The sequence below is a fragment of the Atractosteus spatula genome, chromosome 4 (assembly GCF_055471065.1).
Source record: "Atractosteus spatula isolate fAtrSpa1 chromosome 4, fAtrSpa1.hap1, whole genome shotgun sequence".
NCBI lineage: Eukaryota > Metazoa > Chordata > Actinopteri > Semionotiformes > Lepisosteidae > Atractosteus > Atractosteus spatula.
Genome location: NC_142709.1, coordinates 20,214,374 through 20,239,690, shown reverse-complemented (window position 1 = coordinate 20,239,690; position 25,317 = coordinate 20,214,374). Strand labels below are relative to the sequence as shown.

At 33.9% G+C, this 25,317-nt stretch overlaps 1 protein-coding gene across 2 annotated transcripts in view; it reads left to right on the top strand.

The window, feature by feature from the left end:
- Positions 1-25,317, top strand: part of diaph3 (diaphanous related formin 3) — a 458,904-nt gene that overhangs the window by 194,331 nt on the left and 239,256 nt on the right. For both annotated transcript variants that reach the window (XM_088913166.1, XM_088913165.1), the window contains 5 exons: positions 6,042-6,160; positions 6,287-6,351; positions 9,367-9,471; positions 12,549-12,881; positions 14,050-14,164. In XM_088913166.1, coding sequence (XP_088769292.1) covers positions 6,042-6,160; positions 6,287-6,351; positions 9,367-9,471; positions 12,549-12,881; positions 14,050-14,164 — 737 coding nt within the window. The remainder of the gene's footprint in view (positions 1-6,041; positions 6,161-6,286; positions 6,352-9,366; positions 9,472-12,548; positions 12,882-14,049; positions 14,165-25,317) is intronic.

Here is a 25,317-nt window from a genome sequence, read left to right as displayed (position 1 = left end):
AATTCTGTGTATACTTTGTGTATGAATCTTGATTTTGGTAAAGCTGATAAAATTTCTGAACTTTGCTACATGAAATAGCTATGGAGAAGCATGAGTGCCTTGCACATTTCCAAACTGTCATTTTTTGTCTTCATGGAAAAAAAAGAAATGTATTCTGGCCTTAGGAGTACATTCCAAAACAGCATGGACACGTATCATAGGTTTTAATTTGGAGCTATAAGTCAGTCACAGCCTTTATTTACAATTGTTTATGTAACAGAAAGAATAGTATGGTAAAAGAATCCATTATTAATTCTGTTCTATGTTCTAAGATCTAAAGAGCACAACCCCAAAAAAACAATCCCAACCCATTACACATTTATTTAAATTATGAGAAAAGGTTATTGTGCATATGTTTTTTTAATTGCTACTTATAAGCCCATACCCAATGTTATCCAAGTGCTTTGCACTGTACCCAATGGTTAGAATAAAGCTTTGAAAAGGCTTCATTTGCTACAGTACAAAATTAAATCTGACACAAAGTCCACGTTTAATTATCACGTTATTTAAATAAACATTCTCAAAGTGAGTGTAGAAACAATAGAAAAAGGCTGTCGAAAAATGTTTTATTCAAAAAGATGTGTAACATAATTTAAATGCATGTAACAGTGCTACCTTATAAATTAACTGCTTAATTTATGCTATTAAAATATTAGCAATAAAGATAATTTTTCCTTTATATTAGCTTAAGATCTGCATTCCTACAATTTGAAACTAATATTGGAGTGTTGTTAAGGTTCTTTCATATTTGGTTTCAACAGCTGGTATATGAACTGAAACTAAAGCTAATCAAAGGATGATTTTATGTAAAGAATGAGTATGTAATCTGTACTATTCAAAATTAGCACTTGAAATGTTTCAGTATGTAATAATTGAATGTACTCTGGTGTGCCTTATATTACTCTAGCATTACATTAATGGAAATTATAGTGATTATGAGTATTTGCTAAGGATAGATAGCTTTGCATTTTTTGTTTGTTTGGTGTGAATGTCATGTTGGGACTGATACAAATACTGCATGTATACAGTTAAGCAATATAGAAATATGTTTGTATATCTATTTATTTGCAGGTTTATTCAGTAAGTAATTACCTTAACATGAGAGTGAACAGTTGTGATCAAATTTTACTGTTTGGTAATGCTTCCCAAATTTCACTTCCTCATTACCAGGCCATTAGAATAGTTTAGTCTGTTTTGTTTTTTTCCAGCAACTAATTTTTGGATGAATGCAGGGTTTCAGCCTCAATAACATGGCTTGTCAGCTTGGTTACAGCCTTATAGTTTGTCATCTAGTTCGTCTTCCATTTTAGAATTGACTCTAAATTGACTTTATTGCATTTAGGGACTTTTTATACCTGAACTAGGTTATATCTTAATCGTCTATGTTCAAAACCACAAAGATTTAGTTCTTTTGGCCTTTCAGGGTAAGAAATCTATTTAGGAACAAGTAATAGGTTTATTCCATACTGAAAAAAGAAGAAAGAAAACAACGTTTTGGCTGTGGAGCCTTCTTCGGGTGTACCTTCTTTTTTCAGCATGGAATAACTGACGCAGCTACCCACCTGAACTACAGAAATCTATTTAGCCTGGAAATGTATCTGGACTGATTCCAAAGCAGCCATATATTTCTTGCATGTTGGTGACTAAAAATGTATGGAGTATTCTGAACGACTTATTATTAGTGTATTATTACTATACAGGTACATATAGGGTAGTTTTACTATGTAATTTTCATGTAACATCTCTTGATTTTAATTTGGTACATTTAACGTTTACCTTAACATTGTTTGTGTCATTTATTGCTTTTCTGCAATTTATGGAAAATGTAAATAGTGTCTACGTACACAATTAAGTGTGCTTCATATGTAGCTTCTTCAAGCTTCATGTATTACATTTTATATTTATAGTTGGTGCTACCTGTATGAAACATCTTGCGCATGAAGGTCATAAACATACAAAAATGACATTTGACAGGCATTTGCCCAGTCCTAAATTTGGTTTTATACAGCTTCTATAGTGTTTGCTCATTTTTCTAGCATGGTGTCATCTATAATCTTGACTAGTTTAGAAAAGAGCAGTGGTTCGAATACAGGTGCCTGTGGTACTCCACTAAACACATTACCCAATTTATTTCTGAACAATTTTTTTATTGTTTAACACCATACTCACAATCAATGTACAACTAGAGAATCACCCCCAATTTGTTAAATAAACATCTTCTACAGTGTTTGACCTTGGATTGTTTGCTATAATTATAGCAGAATCAAAAACATTGATATAAATTAAAAGCAACAGTGGTCCCTATACAGATCCATGGATATTCCGCTAATTACATCACTGATTTGATTATTTACCCTTTGTTTTACCCTTTTACCTATTTACCCTGTTTTCTGTCCATTAACCAATTCTTAAAGTACGTGCATTACCTTGAATGTCTGCTGTGTGCAATTTAAGTGTCTTTTATGAGAAACCTTATTGAATGTCTTTTGATTTATATCATATACTGTACCATATCATTCTGTATGCTCTGTTAGTAACCATTGAACCATTCAACCTATTTCGTATTGAAAGAGTAATAGAAACTTAGTCATAGAGATATCCATGGTCCTTCTCTATATCCTTGGTGACTATCCCCTAGAATCTTTTATTGGTGTAGAGATTAACCCATAGTTTAGATGTATTACTTAGAGTTACTTGGTTCAGTTTTGTTGCCCTTTGTATTGATGGGTACTTAATAGTGATATTACAGTTATCATCTGTGCCTGTCAACTAAATGAAATACTCAAATACATCAGCCATATCCTGCCATCATCTTAATTTAAAAAATATATATTTTTACTTAATCCTTTGCTTTTCTTCTGTTGTTGAAGGAATACTGATCTGTAAATTGGGTTAAAATAAATATACAAATGGAAGAAAGGTGGCTTCCATTTGTATATTTATTTTAGCACCTGATTACAGATCAGTATTCCTTTTCCTTTACTAGATCTTGTTGTTTTTGCATACTTTAAGTGCTTTCTTTCTCCTTTTACTCTTCTTATGTTTAACCATTTTAGCCATTGCGTTCCTTACATTGATTTATTTGTAGGATAAAATTGTTCTGTGCTTCAAAATATCTTTAAACTGTTGCCATCAGTTTTTATTCATTTCATGCCCAGCACATTTATTTTATTAATCTTTGTCTTATTTCTTCATATTGTGCTTTTCTGAAATTGTCAATCTCCAATTTGAACATGAACTTTACCAGTCTTGTATATTTTAAGCATACACTATTATGATGACTTCCCTAATTGTTGCTCACACCACTTTAATTGAAGACTGAATCAATACAAGTTTTTTTGTAGATTTGAGTGATATTAGTGCTTTGTGATAGAAATCACCATCACGTTCCTCAAATCTCCTAGACCCAGACACTAAGTTTTTCATTTAAAAATGTTCTATGCAATCTCTTTTCCAAACTTGTGAAGAGGAAATAGTCACTGGGGACAGATTAAGGCTGCATGGTGGATGATTTGCTTCAAAATCAAACTCCTTGGTGGTAGCCGGAACCTTGTGGGCATGTGCTGTTGTAAAGATCAAGTGCACTTTTTGCCAATTTTGTTTTTTTCTGCATTCTGTAAATATTTAAACTTCTATATTTCTGCAGTAATATTTTTCTTTTTGAGAAGATTTTTTAAACAGCTTTGTCACAAACATTTTTTGCTGTAACCTTCATTTTTTAGCATTGTCCATAATTTGGTTTTGGAAGATTGAGATGCCCCATTTCCTGCTGAATAGGCTGTTTTCATTTAGGAATACAGTGATGAACTGATATTTTCACCCCCAAAACAAACCTTGAAAATGTGCAATTTCCCTGCCTAGTTTCAAATTGGATTTATTTTGAGGTTGTGTGAACAACTTTGGAGTTGCAAGTTTTTTTTTTTCAGAAAATGTGTGCATCTTCTTTAATAATATTTTTATAGGCAACGGTGGAAGCTTTCATTCATTGATTGGTCAAAGCCACAGTGCATATCTTTTTACAACTTTCAAGAGAGAAAAGTTTGGCTGGTTTGCAAAAATGCGGATTACGGTATCTTTAAAGGATTACTTGTCCCACTTAAAGTATTTATAGTTAAAATTACTTGTGTGTTTGTGATGACAGGAACATGAAGAATACCAATTAACAATTTCCAGTATTTAATAGATCTCTTTGTTTTTCCCCTTCTTCAATCAGAAACTTAATTGCTTACCAATGTTCTAGTTTAATCCCCTCCATTGTACATATTGAACCACTAATTAAAAATGAGTGACTAAGACTTTTAATAATGACTACGCTGTTAGATCATGGGAACTACCCCCAAGACACATCTCAGGACCCCATCTACAGTATCAATTCATCCATCCAATGTAAAGAAACAGGGTGGAACTAAGACACAGATTTGATCAAATCTGACTCTTACTGTTGAAGGTATGCGAGGAACTTGCAGTTTTGGTTTCTAAGTTTTTTATTAAATGAAATAACATGCACAGATAACCACTTGACTTCAAATGTTAAGATCCTAACCCTCTGTGAAGACATGGAAATTACAAAATGTTTTACTTTAAAAGTGTGTGGATACAGTGCATATCATATACACATATAAGATATACAATATTTTTGTATCCATTGTACACAGCATATGTAGGGACAAGTAAAGGTTCCTTTACACTCGAAGAAGTCTCCACAGCCAAAATGTTTATTTTCTTCCCTTTTCAGCATGGAATAAATCTTTACTTGTTCCTTTGCAGCCTACGCATGCTGACGCAGCTACCTACTTGAACCACTGCATATATATTCTAAAAAGCATTTAAATGCAACTAATATTAGAACCTATGCATTTTGATGATCCAAATAATGATCCATCCAAATAATACATATATAGTTTACATTTACACTGCTGTAACAGATTTAATTTCAGCAGAAACTTAAAGCTAACTTGTTAAAACATTCATTTAGTCAGTAGTATACTTTGCAAGTACTGTAATTACAATTAAAAAAAAATGTCATATTGACTCACAATAACTTGGCAGCAATTAGGTAATTTTTTTTTAATTCTGCCAGCTTGGAAGTTTTAGAGTACTAAATGCTGCCAATTATAGCACTTCATTTTCTTAGCAAATTAATATTACCATATGCTATTAAATAGCTGGACAAGACATACAATTGTTTTTCTTTATTTCTCTATCTTTTTTTTCAGCACATTATTAGGCTTGAGGACCTTTTTACTGCTTAATATATTTGAGAGAAATCAAAGACATTTTGAAGCTTAATTAAGCACTGAAACTACAAAAAATGTACTTTTACCTTATGTTTGCTTCAAGTATATACAAAACAGAATTTTTGTGGTATTCCTAATTTATTGTACAATTTTGTATTTATTGAGTGTAGGCTTCCTTTACTTAAAGCACTATGCCACCTTCCTTCAGTCAGTAGTATTAAGGTGAATGCCATGGAAAAACAGGTGTGTCATGAAGCTCCATTAACCTGCAGCAAAGATAAAGTGGCTGGTGTTCTTTATTGATTTTGTCTGAGCATCATAAATTGTGTTGTATAACCAGTATAAGCTGTGGTTTGTCTCCTTAACTTTTTTTTATCTCTAATCAAGTTTTTTCCAGCTGAAACATTTGGTTGTGAATATAGTTTTGAATGCCGGACAATTAAGAGTGGAAATCCTACCCTGTAGAATAATTCATTTAAATAGAAGAGTAGTTATTAAAAACATTGTTGAGAAAAAATGACCTATTGCTCTCCAGTGACTTTTGCTCAGTTATTAATGTCCTGTGATGTTAAACGTACATATCTTCAATGTTTATTAAAATACTTGTTCATGGATTTAAATTTGTTCCTAAGGTGTTACAATGATTATTGTATGAGGCATTTTTGTACTTACTTCCAGTGTTTAACTACTGTAAGGTTTAGTCTCTCAGTCTAAAATATAAACAATTTTAGTCATTAACAATTGAATTATTTTATTTGCTTACAGGCCTCAGTACTTCAAGATAATAGAAGAGTGCATCTCTCAGATAGTGTTACATCGCAGTGGTACAGATCCTGATTTTACATACCGGAAGCGCCTAGATGTGGACTTCAGTCACCTTATAGGTATGTCTCATTGTTTACACTATTTTTTAAGATCTGATTTTTTATTAGAACCAATAAGTATGAAGCGACATTCTGCATGCACATCTTACATTGCTTTGATAACTAAAATTTCACCTATATTGGCAGATGTGTGTGTTGATAAAGCCAGAACAGAAGAATATGAACAGAGAGTTTCAGAATTGGAACAGAAGGCAAGTATTCTCATTTATTTTCTCCACTACGCAGTATTTATTCTTTAATAAGTAGTTCTGCTTAAAAGACCATTTAAGAAGCCTCCACTTAACTTTTGTTAATTAAAAGAAGATTGCTACTAATCGTTAAAACAGTCATTAGTAATTAACAGTATTCTGAGATTAGAAGGTGGTCTAATTGATTTTTTAGAATGGTATTTTGTAATTGCATTCTAAAGATATGTGGTGGAGGATACTAGATTTATTGAATCATGAAACTTGTTTCTTAACTCTTTCCTTTTAGCTCTGTGTTTCAGTGACATCTTAATACTAGAGACTACAATGTATACCCCAGTACATGTTTTGTTACCAGTGTTTCCTATCAGTCAAATAATGAATTATATTAATTTTTTCTTTGTAATTGTTACCTAGTGTTTCCATTAAATTGTGTATACCTTAGTTTCCGAGTCTCCCATCCATCAAAATCCTCCACTGAATACAGTATGACCCCATTTAAAAATGTTTGGTGTGAATACATGACTGTGCCAGTGGCTCCCATGAGAGTATAAGAATGGGTTAAAATGGATGGGAAAACCATGGTTTGCTACATACAGTGATCAATATGACAGATTAAATGCTTGGATTAAATGATTAAATGCTCATATATTGTGCAGTACAACTTTTTTGTGTACTGTTCTGTTCTGGTTTGTTCTTTGTGTTCTGGACTGTGAGTAACTCTTCTTAGTGCACTTCTCACTGTACTGATTGTATTGTATGTATTGTATTATTATTGTATCATTCGTTACACTGTTGCTGTGTTGTCTGTGTTAAGCTGCTGTTGCACTGCAATTTCCCTCACGGGATCAATAGAGTATCTACCTATCTTGGGAGTTTTGCAGTAGTATCAGAGAGAGCAGTGTCTGTCTTCTGTTGATTGGAACAGTGCTGCTGTTTGTGCTGTGGACTTGCATTGTGTGTGGTGGGGGGAGTGGGAGGATTGCTTGATAATGCATGTTTTGGCAGACATGTACTGTATGTTGCCTTCATCTCTAATTGCATTAGCAATTGCAAAGTGGTTTTAAGAAAAGGGGGTGGACTGTTAGTTTTACAATCAATAAAAAGTGTAGCATAGTATTTATTATTGGTGGATGTTGATATTCTAAGATAAAAAGCATTTTAATTTTAGTCAACACAAGGGGATATACTGTAAGTCAGAAAAGTGTTTTTGACTATAAGAAAAATAAATGGGGAAATATGCAGATTTGCTTATCTCAAGTCAGTGATTCTAAAAGAATGCAGAAAGAGCTGTGCTTCAACACATCTATACAGCTTGCAGTGGTTCATTCAAGAGCTCTTGGAGATTCTTAAAATATACACCTATTAAAATCACCAGGGCGATCTAGAAGACAGAGGTCAGCATGCTGTTTTGGTTCATGGAAGTGAATTAAAATATACAAGAAGGTAGCTGTGTCAGCATGCGTAGGCTGTAAAGGAACAAGTAAAGGTTTATTCCGTGATGAAAAGAGAAGAAAAGAAACAACATTTTGGCTTTGGAGCCTTCTTTGGGTGTGAGAAAGGGTGAAAAATCAGCAGCTGTAAGGCATGGGAGAACAAAAGCCAGGAGTGGAGAGGAGGTGGGGCAGGAAAGAAGCAGAGTGGACACTCAGGTGGTGTGAAGTCAAGATCTGCAAATGAATAGAGAGGATTAGAAGGAAACGAGTTTGTCATTGAGAGAAGGGGGAGGTGTGATCCTTGTTTCAGGACAACTTTGGTTTGGGATGTCTTTCTGCAATAGGAGTTCGAAACCCCTCTTTGAGAACGCAGACGGAGAGAAAAGTATGATCATGGCCGTTAGAGGTGAAATGAGAAACTTTGAGGCTTGGAGAGATCTTTGAACCAGTCATCCTGGTTTCTAATTTTTCTCCCCCCTTTTCTCTGGTAAGCGTTATAGAAGCATAAAGGCATGTACGTCCAGGTTCAGAGACCGTTTCTTCTCACAAACTGTCAGATTACCATATCACCCTGCAACTCACAAAGGGCAACCCACTGAAGCTAAGCATGTGTGAGTCTGGTCAGTACCTGGATGGGAGACCTCCTGGGAAAAACTAAGGTTGCTGCCGGAAGAGGTGTTAGTGGAGCCAGCAGGGGGCGCTCACCCTGTGGTCTGTGTGGGTCCTAATGCCCCAGTATAGCGACGGGGACACTATACTGTAAAAAGGCGTCGTCCTTTGGATGAAATGTGAAACTGAGGTGCTGACTCTCTGTGGTCATTAAAAATCCAAGGGCGTTTCCCTTTATGAATTCGCTTCATTACTCTGTTCTACTCCCCACTAATAGCTGATGTGTGGTGAGCATTCTGGTGCACTATGACTGCCATTGCATCATTTAGGTTGAAGGGAGTCACCATTACCTGTACAGCTCTTTGAGTGGAGTGTTCAGAAAAGCGCTATATAACTTTAAGCAATTAAATTATAATTACTGAACTCTGCCCCCTATCACTGGCTCACATTGATGTGTTTGTTTTCTAAGATGTATGTTATTTAACCTGTTGCTGTTACTGCTGCTGTTCTGTGTTTGTTTGTTTTGTTTTTTTTTCCTTAATGTCTTTGTGTTCTTTGTACTGGAGCATACATCCAAATATGCATTTCATTGCAGTTGTGCATATGACAATAAACTGAACTGAACTGAGCTGAACTAACATGTTCCTTGAAGTAGTCTCCCAGTTTCCTTCCTGTTTCACCAATGTAGATAGCTTGGGATTTTTGCATGAGATGCAGAAAATAACGTACTGATCTCTCCGTGTGCTAGAAATGTTAGGTATTCCGCTCAGACAAAATAGATCGCAGAGGTAGATCAGGTGTTAAGGTGTTCATACTGCGTTCTCCATTTTTCCCCAGCTTTGGTTGAAATATAATTAAATGTATCAGAACCACCAAAGCACGTAAGGGTAAACTACTAAAATGGAACCCTTTATTTGTAAATCTAGATAATGTTGTGTCCTTGACAAGAAACTAATTATGTCATTTTGTCTTTCAGTTTGATGAAGAATTTATGGCTCGACAAGAAGTCCAAGCTCAATTGCAGAAAAGGGAAGAAAAAATCAATGAACTAGAAATGGAAGTCCAAGCCTTTAGATCACAGGTAATACATAATTTATTGATTTCCAAAATATCTGACTTTTTTCATAAGTGCTTTTTAATGATGAGTACAATTTTGTCACTCTTTGTTTTCAGAATGTTCTAATAAACTTAATTAATTTCCATGTGTTAAATTAATTGCTTTTGCTGCTTATAATTAATATTGATTACATTTAAAAAAAATATATATATTGGTTTGTGTTAGGTTGTTGCTTTCTGCATCAAACACTTCCCAAGTAATTAAGCAGAGAGGTTATAGACACTGCCGCTCCTCACTTTGCCTTTAATCACTGATCTTTATCCCAACGAAGGAAATTGTTCTTAAAGCAATTTATTCAGTCTTACCTCAGGCTGCACTATCCTGCAATGAAAGATAACTCTCAGCTGAATGAGAACTTTTTTTCTGATAATTTTTCAATTTCGTAAAGTAAACACATTTTAACAAATGCTCAATTGGAATGCTCAATTGAACTCAGAGTCTGTCGTTAACTATGGTGCATGTTCCCTGGACTGATTTACCATGCAAAAAGTAAGTGTTATTGCTATTTTACCTGTTTTTCCTTGAAATTGCTCCTGGGCTCATTAACTCACTACACAGAATTTACATTTTCAGAAAGTGTTGCCTCTGTACATTTCTCCAAAGTGCAAATATTGTTAATGCTGCTAACCTTTTTGCACAGTAGTAGAGCATAGTAGGAAAAAACGGTGAATTATTTGCTATTTTGTCCACTCTTGCCATCTTCCCCTAACTTGTAATGAAACATAGAATTGCAGATTCCTTTCTTTATCAATGTAAGAATGCATTCTTAGACTTGGCTAGCAACAAGCACTCTGGTAAATTCAATATAGGTTTTGTACCTCAAGAGGTTGTAGCTGAAAAGAGACCATGAATGACCTTTTGTGAGTCTTTAATCTAAAACTGTTGCACAGATCAATAAATCATTTGCTCTGTACTATACAGTGTATGGAGCTTTGTTGCTCTGGTTGCAATGTTTGATTTTACCTTTAAAAAAATAAAATGTAGTCAAAATTTGTTGATCACTAAAGACACTTATTACAGAGTGCCCTTTCAGCTTACTTTAAATTGATTACATAAAAATAATGACTACACAAAAAAATTTCAATTGTAAAAATAATAACTATTTCTTTGTTTTTAAATATATAAGTATTGATGCATGATGAAAACTGACATTTGGACTATAAAAAATGTAAGGATTCTATTCATATGTATGATCAAAATCTGAAGTTGTAACTCTGTATTCAATGCTAATGCACTGTTGAAAAATAGCTTCATGGGGTACAGAAGTACAAGTCTGGAGTTTGTGATGCATATAATTGTCCAAGAATACGTTGGGGTCACTGCACGGAACTCTGTTTTCAGTGCCCAGCAGTTGCTATTCTGCATAAATATGCACCTGGATGTTACGACAAGATTTACCCTTTATTTGAAAGAAGAACTGTCATTGCACAAGAGTAAAAAGTTCATATGTACATTGACAGTTCAAGGTTAAAATGGCAATGAGATATGTTTGTGAACCTTGGGTTACCATAACTCAGACTGCTTTTTGCTATGCATGACCTGAAAGCTCTCACTGCTCTGCGCATCATCATTGTTTTCTTGCTGATGATCAGTCTCAGGTTTTCAGAATCAACACAGACTGATTCCTACTATACCCTCAAGTTCCCTGTAGCTATCTAGGAGCCGTTTATCATCATCACTGCTCTCCAAGTATCTATCAGCACCAGATGTACAGTACATTGGAAAGAAGTTCTGGTCATCAACCATGAAAAATCACTTGTTAATTATGGTGAAACAAAAGCTGGTGCACCACTCTTGGAAACAAACTTCAGAGGAAAAAGCTGCAAAAAAGAAAACTATCTTAATGTTTTGAATAGCCTTATGTTTGTTATTGTCTTAAAAGATACAGATTTCTTTGTTCTTGTCGAAGTATCATACTTTTTTTTACCTAGAAAATAATATGAGCAGGTAACTGTATTTTAGACATGTTGAAGTCTTTGTTGTTATTGATCCAAAACCTTTAAATTGAGGAATACAGAAGCTTTCAAGGAAACATCTGTGATACAAATTAATCAATGACTTTTTGCCCTGTAAAATATAGATTCAGAGAATAAGCTTTATCTCACAGTTCAGTTGAAGCTCATTTATCCTGAGAGTTTACCAGTATTTCATCAATGAGCTGATCCATCAATGTGGAATTAAATGACAAGGATTATTTGAACAGCTTTCAGTCCCAAACAATCAGGAGATAAAGAAGACAAGGTTTATGATTGAATGAATATACATAGGTTTCGCTATTGCAATGGGGACTTTATATGCAGCAGTTATTCAGATCAAACAGTAGAACCCCCTCTTACTTCAGTGACATGTTTTTCGTATCCTTAATACACTTTGACATTAATGCTCCAAATTGGAATTATTATCAGTCTTTTTGATGTATATAATTTTTAGAAGTTTAGGCTCAAAATAGGTAAACATTTGAAACTGGTACGATTTTGGATGGGCAATGATCAGCATTAAATATATTTGAGATACTGTGATGTTGGTTCATTCAAGATATAGATAAACAGTGGTAGTCAAGAAAAAGAAGACACTGTTTTTCGTACTGGGGCAGCACATAGCAAAATTATTCATTGATCATCATTGGTGATGCTGGTTGTAAAGTGTAAAAAAATGTGCTTACAATTAATGACATTGATTAAGACTAATTTGCGCTTATCGTCTGCTTTTTGAAAATGTCTATGGGGAAAAAAAGTTTGACGTCTTCGTAAATATTCTGCCTTAACAGGGAAAAAGCAGATAAATGGAATAGACTTTTTTGCCAAAATTACAGAGAGAGATAATCTTCATTTTAAAGTCTGATGTGACATTTGTTTGTCAGATCATGTAAAAAAGAGATTAGTGACCTCATACTTCAGCAATCCTTTGACATTTGCCTTACATGTTGTATGTACTGTAGAGTGCTATGTGATTAACCATATTTCAGGAAGATGATATTTTTTCCTGTGGTAGATAAATGGAATTATGTCCTTGATAAATTTGTATTGCTTTGACTTCTGCAGTTTGGAGCTGTGTCAGTTGGGGTTTCTACCGTCCAGTCGCCTCAGCCCATAACATCATCTTTACCACCACCCCCACCTCCTCCTCCCTTTGTCTCAGGGACACCAGTACCCCCACCACCACCCCCACCCCCTCTTCCCGGATGTGTACCTCCACCTCCACCTTCATTCCTACATGAACCTGGAGTGCCTCTTCCCTTTGGGGTTCCTCCTCCACCTCCACTGGGATTTGGGGGGCCTAATTGGTCCCCACCACCTCACATGCTGCCTTTTGGGTTGAAGCCTAAAAAGGAGTTCAAGCCTGATGTCTCCATGAAACGACTCAATTGGTCAAAGGTATGAGCACTGCACTAGAGAATTTCATTCAGCACACCAATAAATAATGGAAGAAGAAATGTCCTTATATTTTATATGCAATTACCATACATTTACATTTTTAAAATATACTATATATATGGTACTGTTGGTAGTAAGTTTATCACTTACAGTTTGCAACAGTGATATTCACTAATTTTATTAAGTACTATATAGTAAATATGGTTAAATGAATTTAATGTGATTTTGTGATCTATTTTTAAAGTTTAATGAATATTTATTCATTATTGTAAATGTTTCATAATTTTAACATCCTTGTTGTGAGATATGGATAGATAGAAATAATATTATTTCATGTGTTTAACAAACTGTGCCCGTATACATATTTATCCATTATAAAGTACTCGTATTTTCAAAGATTATGAAGTAGTTACGTCAAACTGCTTCTGACACCTTCCTTAATTTAAGAAAAGTTTGTGCCACTGACTAAATGAAATATGAAGGAACACCAGCACTTATTGATCAGACTCTGAATGTTTATCAGTTTCTGTCTGAAGTGCAGCAGATAATAAAATTGCTCACCTCATTTTCAAAAACTGAAATGTAAACTGAATTTCTTACATTTTGTTTTTTTCTTTGTGTAAAAAGAATACTCCTATTTAGACAAGCAGAGCATATGTATGTACAGTACATGTAGTTTAGGTAATACTGCATATTGTGATTTTAATAATGAACATCAAATAATACTCTATCAGTAAAGATTTATGGGTGTGTATCACTTTCATAATACTGTATGTATAAAGTATGAAGTTACTTGAATGTAAAGAGTATACCTGATTTCAGCTATTATTGATAGCATTTTTTTTGGCTGAAAAGCTTTTACATTTAATAAATTTTATAATATCTCAAAAAGGCCTCCATTAGACATGTTTCTGTTATTGAACGGTCTGCAAAGTTCACTTTCCTTTTTTGTGGAGAAGTCTTACACCAGCTTATGGTTTGCTAAAAACAGATGCTTTCTATTCAAATACTTCCAAATGGGAAGAATTTGTGTCCATTGAAGATGCTAATTATTTGGAATATTTTCCTTTTTCATCCCAAAGCACATTAATTTCATTCTTATTCTTCAGCTGTTTCTCAAGCATTTATCTGAAATCTCCCTTCCTCCATGTGTCTTTTTTTTTTCCAGATCAGACCCCAAGAAATGTCAGAGGACTGCTTCTGGATAATGGTAAATGAAGAAAAATATGAGAATCCTGAACTACTTACTAAGCTAGTACATACCTTTGGATCTCAGAAACATGGTAAGTTCCTTTTAAAGTGAAACATTGTTGCTCAGGAAAGTGTCTTTACTAATAAACAGCAAACTTTCTTCACTCTGTGTAACAAGTTGCTGATACAAAAATGTGCATTCTTATGTTTAGAATCTTTTAGTATTTTTTAGATGACAGGTTTGTGCTAGTCTCCTTACTGACTTGTTGCATAAAATGAAGATTATTGTATTCCACGGCTGACAGACTAGCTGGTTCAAAGAAATTGAATCAGAAGGGAAATTATGCCCGTGGTGGAAAGTGGGGCAAGAAGTTTTTCCAAACCTTACTGCAGCTTATTTTTGTTTGTTTTTTTATCATGCACTTTTTGGTTTGTTTTTAATACATACAATAAGGCATTTCATTAAGGTGATTTCACTGTTGGAATGGAACTTTTTCTGTGAGGCTTTCTCTGCTGTCAAGTGTTAAGCAGCAAAACTAAATTAATCTTGCATTATATTGATAGTTTGTTACAGTTATCTTCAAAAGTAGGAGAAAATAGATTTTCTGTGGGTATGTAGACCTGCAGGGGATTTATTAACATTTTTGTTACCATTATATCTTGTTCATTAAGTGGATTGTGGATTATGCTTGAACAGAAGGCATATTAATTTGTTATGGTGCAATTTAGTATAATCTTTAATGCTGTTTTATGCTTAAGAACAGCTTGCTTACTGTGGTAGTGTGACTTAATTTTAAAAGAGTCTTGTGTAAATCAGTTTTTCAAAAGATAATGTTAATGTTAAATTAATATGATTTTACTTATGAGTTGGCCCAACTCAACCTGTATGGTGAAAATCAAATTCAAAATACCCTTTCATTATTCTTTATCTTATTAATAATACACACATCAAACATGTTTTGTTAATATACAAATTTTAATTTTTTAACAAATGTCAGGTTTATTTTAAAGCTGTTACACCATGCTAATCCCTATCTTGTTTCATTGTTTGCTATGCAGTTTAGCTTTAATCTTATACTAACCCATACAATTTAGCAACACAGTAGTATCTAAATTTATTCGTACCATTTATGAATGGTATCATATTGCTGATTTAGCATGCAAATAGTTATATAGTCATATATAGTCATATAGTTACATTCATTGCCCTCCAGATTTACTCAAACTGCTTATGAAACAGGGAAAAAAATGAGTTTACAGATTGGCTAATGTGTCTTGCGTAGAAAGATTCTGAAAATTCTATGCTGTAATTGATAGCATTGCATAAGTTAAACAGTTTAGTAATTTTGTCCTAATTTATACAAGAAAACACTGTGGTCTCATGTATTAACACATTAAAGTATTCCTTGAAGTACAATTCAAAAACAAAAACAAAAAAATATTTAAAAAATACAAAAAAGCTGTAAGAACAATGTAAGCTTTTAGAAATAAAGAGTCCTCTATATAATCCTCACAAGGTGTCTTGTTCACTGTTTACTTTTTTAAAAGGTTTTAAAAGGTGGTAGCACAGAGGAGACATTCAGTTGTAATAGGTATAGTCATGGTTATGTTGAGAGAGCTCTCCAGAGACTGCAGAGAAATGAAATTGACTGCAATTTGAGGGTTAAAAAAAGCATCCAGAAAAATATGAAACTCACTTAAAAATATCAAACTTGCATTATTAATACATTTAAGGTTATTGGTAAAGGAAGAGGACACAAGTGGTGCATGTTGCTACCATGGGCTTTGACTGTGAGTCAAGTGGTTCAGGGGGCAACTGCAAATTCAACAATTCAATTCAACAGATGGAGATCCCTAGTACAAAGTGGCATCTTTGGCATATAATTCTATTTTGTCTTCTTTAATGTGCAATTCCTGGCCAGGCTGCAATAAAGATGTTTTTTTCTGATGGTGAACCACAGAAGGAGGCCACTCAGATTTACATCTACATCTGAATGACATATGTAACCATGTCTTATTGTCAGGTGAAACAAAATATTTCTCCCTGTAGTTGTTTTGCAGCCCATGTTTAAATAGGAGAAATTATTAGCTTTACCTGGTTTCCTCTGCTGCAAAGTTCAAGTTTGATTGAAAATGGATATGCAAGCATTACAATGATCCAAAGCATACATCCCAATTGACAAAGATGGTTAACTACAGACAAAATAGTTTTCTACAGGTCATCCCCAGACCTCAATACGTAGATCTTTGTATTTCAAGTATCTGAGTGGTTTTCAAAGGACTTAAAGTAATACTACTTGGAAGAATGGTCAGAAATCTCCCCCAGAAGTGCCAGAACTTCATAGCATACTACAGGACTTATTTTGTCAGTTGAATCCATGATAGGGGAGGATTTACAAAATACTGACTACATGAGTATGAATGAATGTGAACTTGATGTCCTCTATGCTTTAAGTAAGAGAAATATGACTGCTGTGTGCTGTGTGCAATCAAGATTAAAATATGACATTTTTATAGGGTGCAGTATACAGTCTGTATTTCTAATGTAATTCATCTAAACTGTGGACAGTTGTTTTATTTCTTTTTCATTGAGGTACAGGTATAGATTTATCTTGGGAGCACTGTAGGTGTAAACACATGGTTTTCAGTTGTATACATACCCTGGAAATCTATTTAGTGAAATATGTTTTGTCTTTGACAACCTTAAGGAGGTTCATCCTTTAGCCATTTTATAGTTCTTAACCTTCTCAAGAGGGATTTTCAACTGCTTCATACTGAACATCCTTGGCATTCTAAAGGCCTTTTGCGAGCCAGAATTCTTGATCGATGGCACGAGATTTGGGTTAAAATATCCTGCTGAACTTTGGAAACTCTGTTCCTTCCTTCCATCTTGGACACTAAGGCAAGACAAGGCAAAACAGTACTGAACTAGAACAGATCCACTTCTGCTCTTCACCAAAGGGATGTTGTTCAACACTATTTTTTCAACAGAATCCTCACCTTTCCTTTAACTGTTGGTTCCCAGAAACTTCCCAGAAACTCAATTTGTGTTTCAACCAAACACATATTGTCCCACTTGTCTTGGGAGTCTTTGATTTGCTCTTTGGCAAGTTCACTACCATCTGTTATAACTTAAGTGTTGTAGTCCATATCTGGGTGATACAACCAATATGCCAATTCCTAGATTTCTGAACACCTGGTTTGCACATTTCTGTTGTAATGAAACATGCATTTTCATGCAGTAATGCAGTTAGGAAGATATTTTAACTATAACGAAGGTGCGTTCTTCGTAGCTGAGGACTTTCATAATGTCTGCCCTCCTACTACGTGGATTCTCAATCTGTCCCAGTTCTTATCATTTTCATTCATTTTACTCATCTTGTCTAATTATCTTGGTAGTTACTGTACTAGGATTAAATATCATAGACAGGCAATACTGGTCTTACTTTGATGATTCAGTGCTATGGTAAAAATAAGTAATGCTGGATGATTTTCTAGATCTCATGAACAAATCAGAATATTTTACATGTAAAGTAATTGGAATTTTGCTTCTGGTTTCCCAACTTTGAAAATTTTGGAGGAGCCAATTATGTAAATTATTTAATTATGTGGCGGCAGTTTTGGCTTTTTTATTCCTGTAAATATTTAGTGTGCCAACAAGCCTGATTAATAGGCTATATGTAGAGACAGTTCCACAAAGTTATAAAATAAATAATTAATGGTTACAAACTATATGTAATACACAGGACATTTACACAAAACATATATAATTGTAATGCTTTGTATATCTTCTGTAACATTAATTGACAGTTTTTAAATTAAAAAAAAACTCAGTGCAAGCAGAGGGACTTTGTAAGCATTGCATGTTGTTAAATGTACTTTAGTTACAGTATATCAAAACAAAGTGTCTAATACATTTCATAGGCCTATTCCTTTTTGTTTCAGCTGATATTAATAAAGGCTTACTACTTTTTTAGTCAGAGTGAAGGTTGGAACCATTTAAAAGAATGATTGACAGAAGCTGTATATCTTTGTACAGTAATAATCCTAACATCAAAGCTGTAAATTAGTCAGAGTGGCATATATCTTTTACATCTTTAGAAAAGGGGAGTAGGGTGATCAAACACTTGTTTTTTCTGAACATTTTTTATTTTTCAGTCTTAATTCATTGGAGTGGCATTATTACTTTTTAAAGATGTTGAAAACCTATGTTTTGGAGAGTTAAACAGCTTAATAACTTGATAGCTTCTCTTTCAGTGTAGTATTTTGTGTACTATCAAAATGTCTTGGGGGCAATTCTGTTTATAGTAGAATTCATGATAACATCACAGACATCCCTAAAATACCAGTTGGTTAATTATTATCTTAAAGGACAGTAAATGCATCCGAGAACTATTATGAACTGTTTTCCATTTCTGAGAAATAATCTGTACTAATTAAAAAATCCACTGCAAATGATTCTGAATCCTTTTGATCTGCAGTTTTATTTCCCCCAATATAGTAACTCATCTAGTTCTTCTTCTTAAAGCGTCACAGACACTTCATGCTTATTTTACGATTGGGTTAATTTTTAAATTTTTCTGCCTATGCTCTGTGTTTTATTTTTAGTTTTGTCCTTTAACCAGATTAGAATTATTTCTCAATTAACTTGTTTGCAGCTGCATCCTGGAAAATACCCATTTATACAGTATATAGTATATTTACTGGAGCAAAACTGGGCCAAAAATCATTTGAGTGTAGTAGTTTGCTGAGAACAATAGCAGCTTCCCAGCCATGATTTGAACTGATGGCCCTTAGGTCCTTATACAGCGCCCTAAAGACTACTAGTCTGATTTTACTTTAATGGTAGTGAGCAGTTTTCTTCTGTTCAGCTTTCATTAAGAACATTAGAGAGGTTGTAAATTGGAGGTGGCTCTGTGGCCTGTTTTGCCTGTTTTGTATTTTAGTAGCTGAGTGAATCTCGAGTTTTATCTATCCGTTTTTTTAGAGACTGGAAATGGGACCAAGATCTTTTATCTTAAGAAGTGTCTCTTAAATGAAAACCCTTTTAGATTTTCAGTTGTGCTCCTGTATCCTAATTTTATACTGAGTGGGAAATAATCCCTTGGGTTAACCCTATCTATACCCCTTAGTGTTTTATATACTTAAATCAAGTCTTTTCTCAACTTTGTTTTATACAGAAGTTTAGTCCCTTTAACCTCCCCATATATAACAATCCCCTGAGACCAGGAATTGTTGTCACTCTTTTTAAAGTATTTTCCAAGCTATAATTTCTTTTTGTGGTGTGATCAAAACTGAGAACAGTTTTCTAAATGAGGTCATGTTATAAAGCTTGAGCATTTCATTCTTTAATTGTATATTCCACACCTTGTGCTACATACTCCAGTATTCCTTTAGCCTGTTTTTTTTTGCTTCCCCACATTGTGTTGATGAAGACAGAATAATCTATATAAATATTCAGATCTCTTTCATATGTAGCTTATTGAAACTCAGAATCACCCATGCAACATGTATAACGTATGTTATGAATTCCTGCATGAATCGCTTTTGTCAAATGTTTGCCCACTTAATGATTTTGTCTAAATCCTTTTGTATTTTATTTCCACTGTTTCTGACGTAGCCCCTACCCTATGGTTAGATTATGTGCATCATTAACTAGTTGCTAACTTCTGTGTATCAAAAACTAAATCATTAGGCATTGGGCCTAAAATGGAACTCTGTAGCACCCTGCTGCTTACATCTGTCCATTTAGGTGACGCACCTTAAATAATTGTTTCTTGTGATCAAATTCATGATTCGTGTGCATACATTGTCTTGGTTTCCTATGGCTTTTAATTTGAGAATCAGTTTTTCAGGGGGTGCCTTCTCAAAGGCTTTTTGGGTATCAAAATCTATCATTTAAAATATATCATTACAGATTTCACTTGAAATTTATCATCGCATGTCATGTGCTCAAATGTTATCTACTACCCCTGTTGCTTGTTTGAACAAGTCCCGTTGATGAATTAAACAAGACCTTCCACTTCTAAATTATAAATGAAGAGCCATTGTTTTATAAGTGGTCTTCAAATTTAGCTATATATATTATTTCCATAACTTCACCAGGAGCAAACAATTGCTCTATAGTTACCTAGTTCAGTTCTGCCATCTTATATGACTTGTTGTAAACTATCAGAATGGACACTTCTCATATTCTAAGTGATAGTAAAATTATTCTAGCGAGGAGACTTTGAATAACATGCCTAATTTGTTTTAAGTAAGACTGAGAAAATTATGTGAGAACCCAGCAAATTAATAATAGCTGTCCTAGCCCTTGTATACATTCATTGTTGGTTACACTAAAATTAGTCAGTAGTGGTGAGGATCATTTTCCAACATTGGGAGTGTCACTGACGTCTTCTATAGTAAACACCTGAAACATGAAATACTAATTTTGTGTTTACTTAACCTTTATATCTTCAGTTTTTATCCCTATTTTATTTATAGCAGCTATTACAGTTGTTTATTGTTGTAGTATTGAACAAGACCCTGTGCATTATTTTTTTTACCTTGTTTCAGTATTCTTTTCAGTCATCCTTTTGGCCAACCCAGCACCATCTAACCATCTAAGCTACATTTTCATGGACTTACTATTATTAGGAATGATACCCATAATACCCAATAGCAATCAATGTGATTTTGCAGAAACGTCTTAAAAAATTGAGTAATAAAAAGTAAATGATTAAAAAACATTTCAAGATTTAATTTACAATATTCTCATCATATCCAGAGTATTAAAAAAAACCTGAAATTTGTAGTTGTTTTGAATTATGCTGTTATCTGTTACTTTTTATACATTATTCGTAGGTTTTTTATAGAACACTCGGTTCTGATTTACATGTAGCATTTCTTTGCTAAATATACTTTTGATGCAGTCTATCAACAGTTAAATTTGTAGAACGTTTTTTTGTTTTGGAGAACAAAATTAAATCTGCTTAAATTGTTGTGTGGGTTAAATCTGCTTTACAGTGAAAACTTAAATTGATAATTTCCATTGTGCTATTTAGCAAAAATACTTTTTAAAAGAATAGGTCTTTTCAGGATTTCAGTACATTCTCATTATGCATTTTCAAATGCAAGAAAAAAAAATCAAGCTTCCTTATAAGTGCCAAAAGTCTTCATTGTCTACTTTCATAATTCAGAGCACCGTTAACCTAAAAAGAACAGGCAGTGGTTTCAAGCTAGATACTAATTCCATTAACTGTGAAGCTGTGTACTTTACCTCTGAGAAGTGACTGTCACTTATCCCTGACCTAGTTTGCAGTAATAGCTTTGTGACATTGCTGTAGACTGCTCATTTTCATTGCAATTAGCAATAAATAACAAGAGGACCATGTGGGCTATTTTAGTAAAGTAGCCTTGATGACATTTGATGTTTTTACATGTCTTACACGTTTTTATTTTTGTGAGTTGTGACGTGGAATGATGTTACCTAAAATAGACTTGGGGAGATAGAATGCATGTTTTGCATGTATCCTAATGCTTACAGATATCCATGGCCAGACAATGTTTTTGTCCAATATAGTTTAATTATAAAGAACTGGTATCAGATGTACTAAGTTTATTTTATTAATTAGATTACAAGTTATGTTTTTCACCTGCCTTGAAATTTCCAATGTACAACCACACACTGGGGGAAATGAGAAAATGCAGACAAACTCCTCAGTAATCCAGCTAACATTTGAGCTAATCATTATTTGAAATGTCACAAACTATGTAGCCAAGAGAAAGAGCTTTAATGCCAGAAGGAGTAAAGGAGCATCTCTTACCTAGAGCACCACAAACTTGCAAAGTGCCCAGGAAACTGCAGTGGTCCTTGTAGCACTCGGAGCTGAGGGAGCCCTAGGCTGACTAATACAGCTCTAGGTGGCACTCAGCAAACTGTGTGCCTCTGCTTGAGTCACCGAAAGCCGGTGACTTGCACTGAAACCTGCGTTCAAACAGCTCAACCTCGCTTAGGTGGAGTGTCTTTACTGGTTAAGCTACTTCAGAGACCCACATTGATATTGATTTAAAGTCAATCTGATCTGATTATTTTTAGTCCAAATTTTTCTTGTCTTGACACATAATCAAACCCTTCATTTTTTCATGCTGTATAACAAATTGCGACGTCGTAAATCTCAGGTAAACAGTATGTATTGTCGTTCCATTAATTGTACTTTTTAACTACTGTGTGAAATTTCAGATTTGTGCAGATTTTAAAGTAGAAAGACTAGTGAAAATGACTAATGACCAGAATTTTCTGCTGACATTTGCTGAAGACATTCATTTGTACTTGATGCAGGTCAGGTCTCAGTGTAACAGGCATTGGTAACTAAAACATTAAAAAGAATACGTAGCACTTTGGCACAGTGGTTGGAGTGCTGCCTTGCAAAAACTGGGACCTGGAATGATACCTGTTGGTTTCCTCTAGGTGCTCTGGTTTCCTCCCACAGTCCAAAGACATACTGGCAGGGTAATTGGCTTCTGGGGAAATTGGCCCTGGTGTGAGTGTGTATTTCAGTGTCTGTGTTCCTTTTTGATGGACTGACATGCCATCCAGGGTGTGTCCTGCCTTACACTTATAGCCAGGATAGGCTCCGGCTCCCTCAAGGTCCTGAAATGGATAAAACTGTTAGAAAATGGATGTATAAGATCTGATATCCAACATATAACATCTACGGTTACAGCAGTAACTAATTATTCAATTTTAATTAAAAGAATGTTTTAATTTAAAAAAAGTTAAATCCTTGTTTATTTAAACAAAGGTTGTGACTTACAGGAGCAACTGGTCCCCTACTAAAGTTTTTCCAAGGGACAGTATCCAGTTCTGTTCTACAATGTGATAGCGAATAGGAGGAAGAATTGGCAAGGGGTATTTGTGACAGTGTTCATCTGTGCAGCTTGACATATTTATCATGAATATATGAAAGATAACAAATACTCTCCCTTATTTGTGTAAACTTTATAGTTACAAACCTTTGAAGCTGAAATTGAGTGTAGAAGATGCTTCATGGTTTATTCTTTAAATTGTATTCTATTTTTTAAAATTATGTAGTAATATTAACTGGAAATAATTGTTTTAATATATTATTTGTGATTGTTTAACGTCAGGTTTTTCAGGGTTTATCACAAGATTAAGGAATAAATATTTTTATCATGTCTTCCCATATACTCTAGGTAAGATTTAGAATTAAATATTTTACTTGAAAATGAGTCAAACAATTCCCCTCAGTATTCCATCGCCTGGGTGTAGTATATATGCTGATTAAAATGTTGGATGGTCTGGTGGGATTACATCTGATGTCTGAAAACATTTAAATCTATTTCAAATAAATAATTTAGCAGACATCATACGCACAGTAAGGTTACATACACTTTGTGTTGGTATCCCCCTCGTGCCTTACCTATCAGCATAATGCAATGCGTTTATTCAGGTTCTCCATGATGGTTTTTAGTTCTCTAGTACAGTATGTTACTTGTTAAATTATTGATTGTAACATTACCTGCTTGTCAGACCTCAATAGTCTGTATATTTTTAATAGAGAGTAGATGTTAAATTACTTCAGTAAATTATGTATATGGTTTAAATGTCATGTATTAATAGCAGATAGCAAGGAACAGGGAAGACAATTTGTGACATGTGTGATTAGTACTGGGTGAGGAATTCTGTAGAAAAGAATGTATTTTCTGAATAAATTGGAGTGACTTTCATTGACATAACTAAGAGGAAGTTCACTTCCATTTCTCCCTGTTAGAACATAATGACTGTTTTTTTAACTCGTATAACCACTGTTAAGAGATTAAACATATCTTGTAAGTCACAACTGGGCATCTTAACCAGAATGTAAAAAGGCCACAAACTAGAGAGGCCATTCTAGCCATCTACAGATAGTCATTTAGGTACATAAGAGTTATGTGGCTCCCTGCCACCTAGATTATCAGTCATTGTATTAGTGTGTCCTTTTGTGATAAAGTATAACACTTATGTGTCTGTAACTATTTTTGAAATATTGTATTCTATTATTTGTAATTGTAATCTGATAACTCTAACATGTAACAAAGCAGGTGATAACGTGCCATAAGGTGTGTTAAGAATAATTAAGAATTAAGTTAAGAATTATATACTGTAAGAACCTCAGTTGTACTTTTTCAAGGAAGGTGAAGCATGACGACTTCTATTAAATTTGATAATGGATAACATTGAGCCAGGTTTTGTGACAGGATGCCAAGAGTGCAGCTGTGATTGGAAACAATAGTCTGATGAAAAACATTAGCAGTAAAATGCAATCAAAACATATCCTCTGTTGTATTTCATTCTGAGAAGGTTATTTTTTATATAAATCAGTTGTTTTTTCTGATTTTTATTTTCTTAGTTGTTTTACTGAGGTTCCCAGGCATCCCTATAATTTGAACTGCAGATGACTAGACTAATAGTGTTCTATATCCAAATGTGAAAGAAAAGCTTAGTTTCTGAGAAATAAAGTATGTGTTTTCTAGGCCTCTATCTGTTTTCATATATTATTCAGGTTTAAATGTTCCCTGGCACTACTTTACCTGTATATGCTGTAGTTTTTTAGTTCATCAAAATGTCCTCATTTTAAAATTAGCACACAAAACCATGTTTATCTCCCTTAAGTGGTAAGACATCTGGATTGTCATTAAATTTTAACAAAATCAACTTCTTCTTTCTTATAAAATATTAATTGCACAGCTAACTGGACTGCACTTTCTTCACTCACATGCAGTTCATGCTGTTAGTAGAAAATATGATTTAAGTCACATATTGACCTCTTTTATATTGCCTATTAAATGGGATTCTCATTTTCCCCTTCATTTCTATTAAATTTAGTGACAATATGACTGGCTTTAACAGTGTACTTTATATTTATGAAGTTCTAACGTTAATATTAATGGTTACATTGTGTTTAATTTAAAACACTCATCGCAGTAAAAGAAAGACAATACTTATGTTCAAGATCAATGTTAAAATCCAGCAAATAAAAAAATATTTTTATTAAATGTTGACATATTATAATTTTGTGGTAATTCCTTTAGTGTTTATTTAACTTGTTCTGTGAGGACTTTGAAATCTGGCCAGTAATCTGATTTTACAATTAGCTTTCAGTAGAGCTGGCCAGTATCAGTAATTAATACTGTAAATTATCATGAGAATTTTGCACTTTTCAAAATGTTTGCCTTCTTTTGACCATATATACAGCTCACT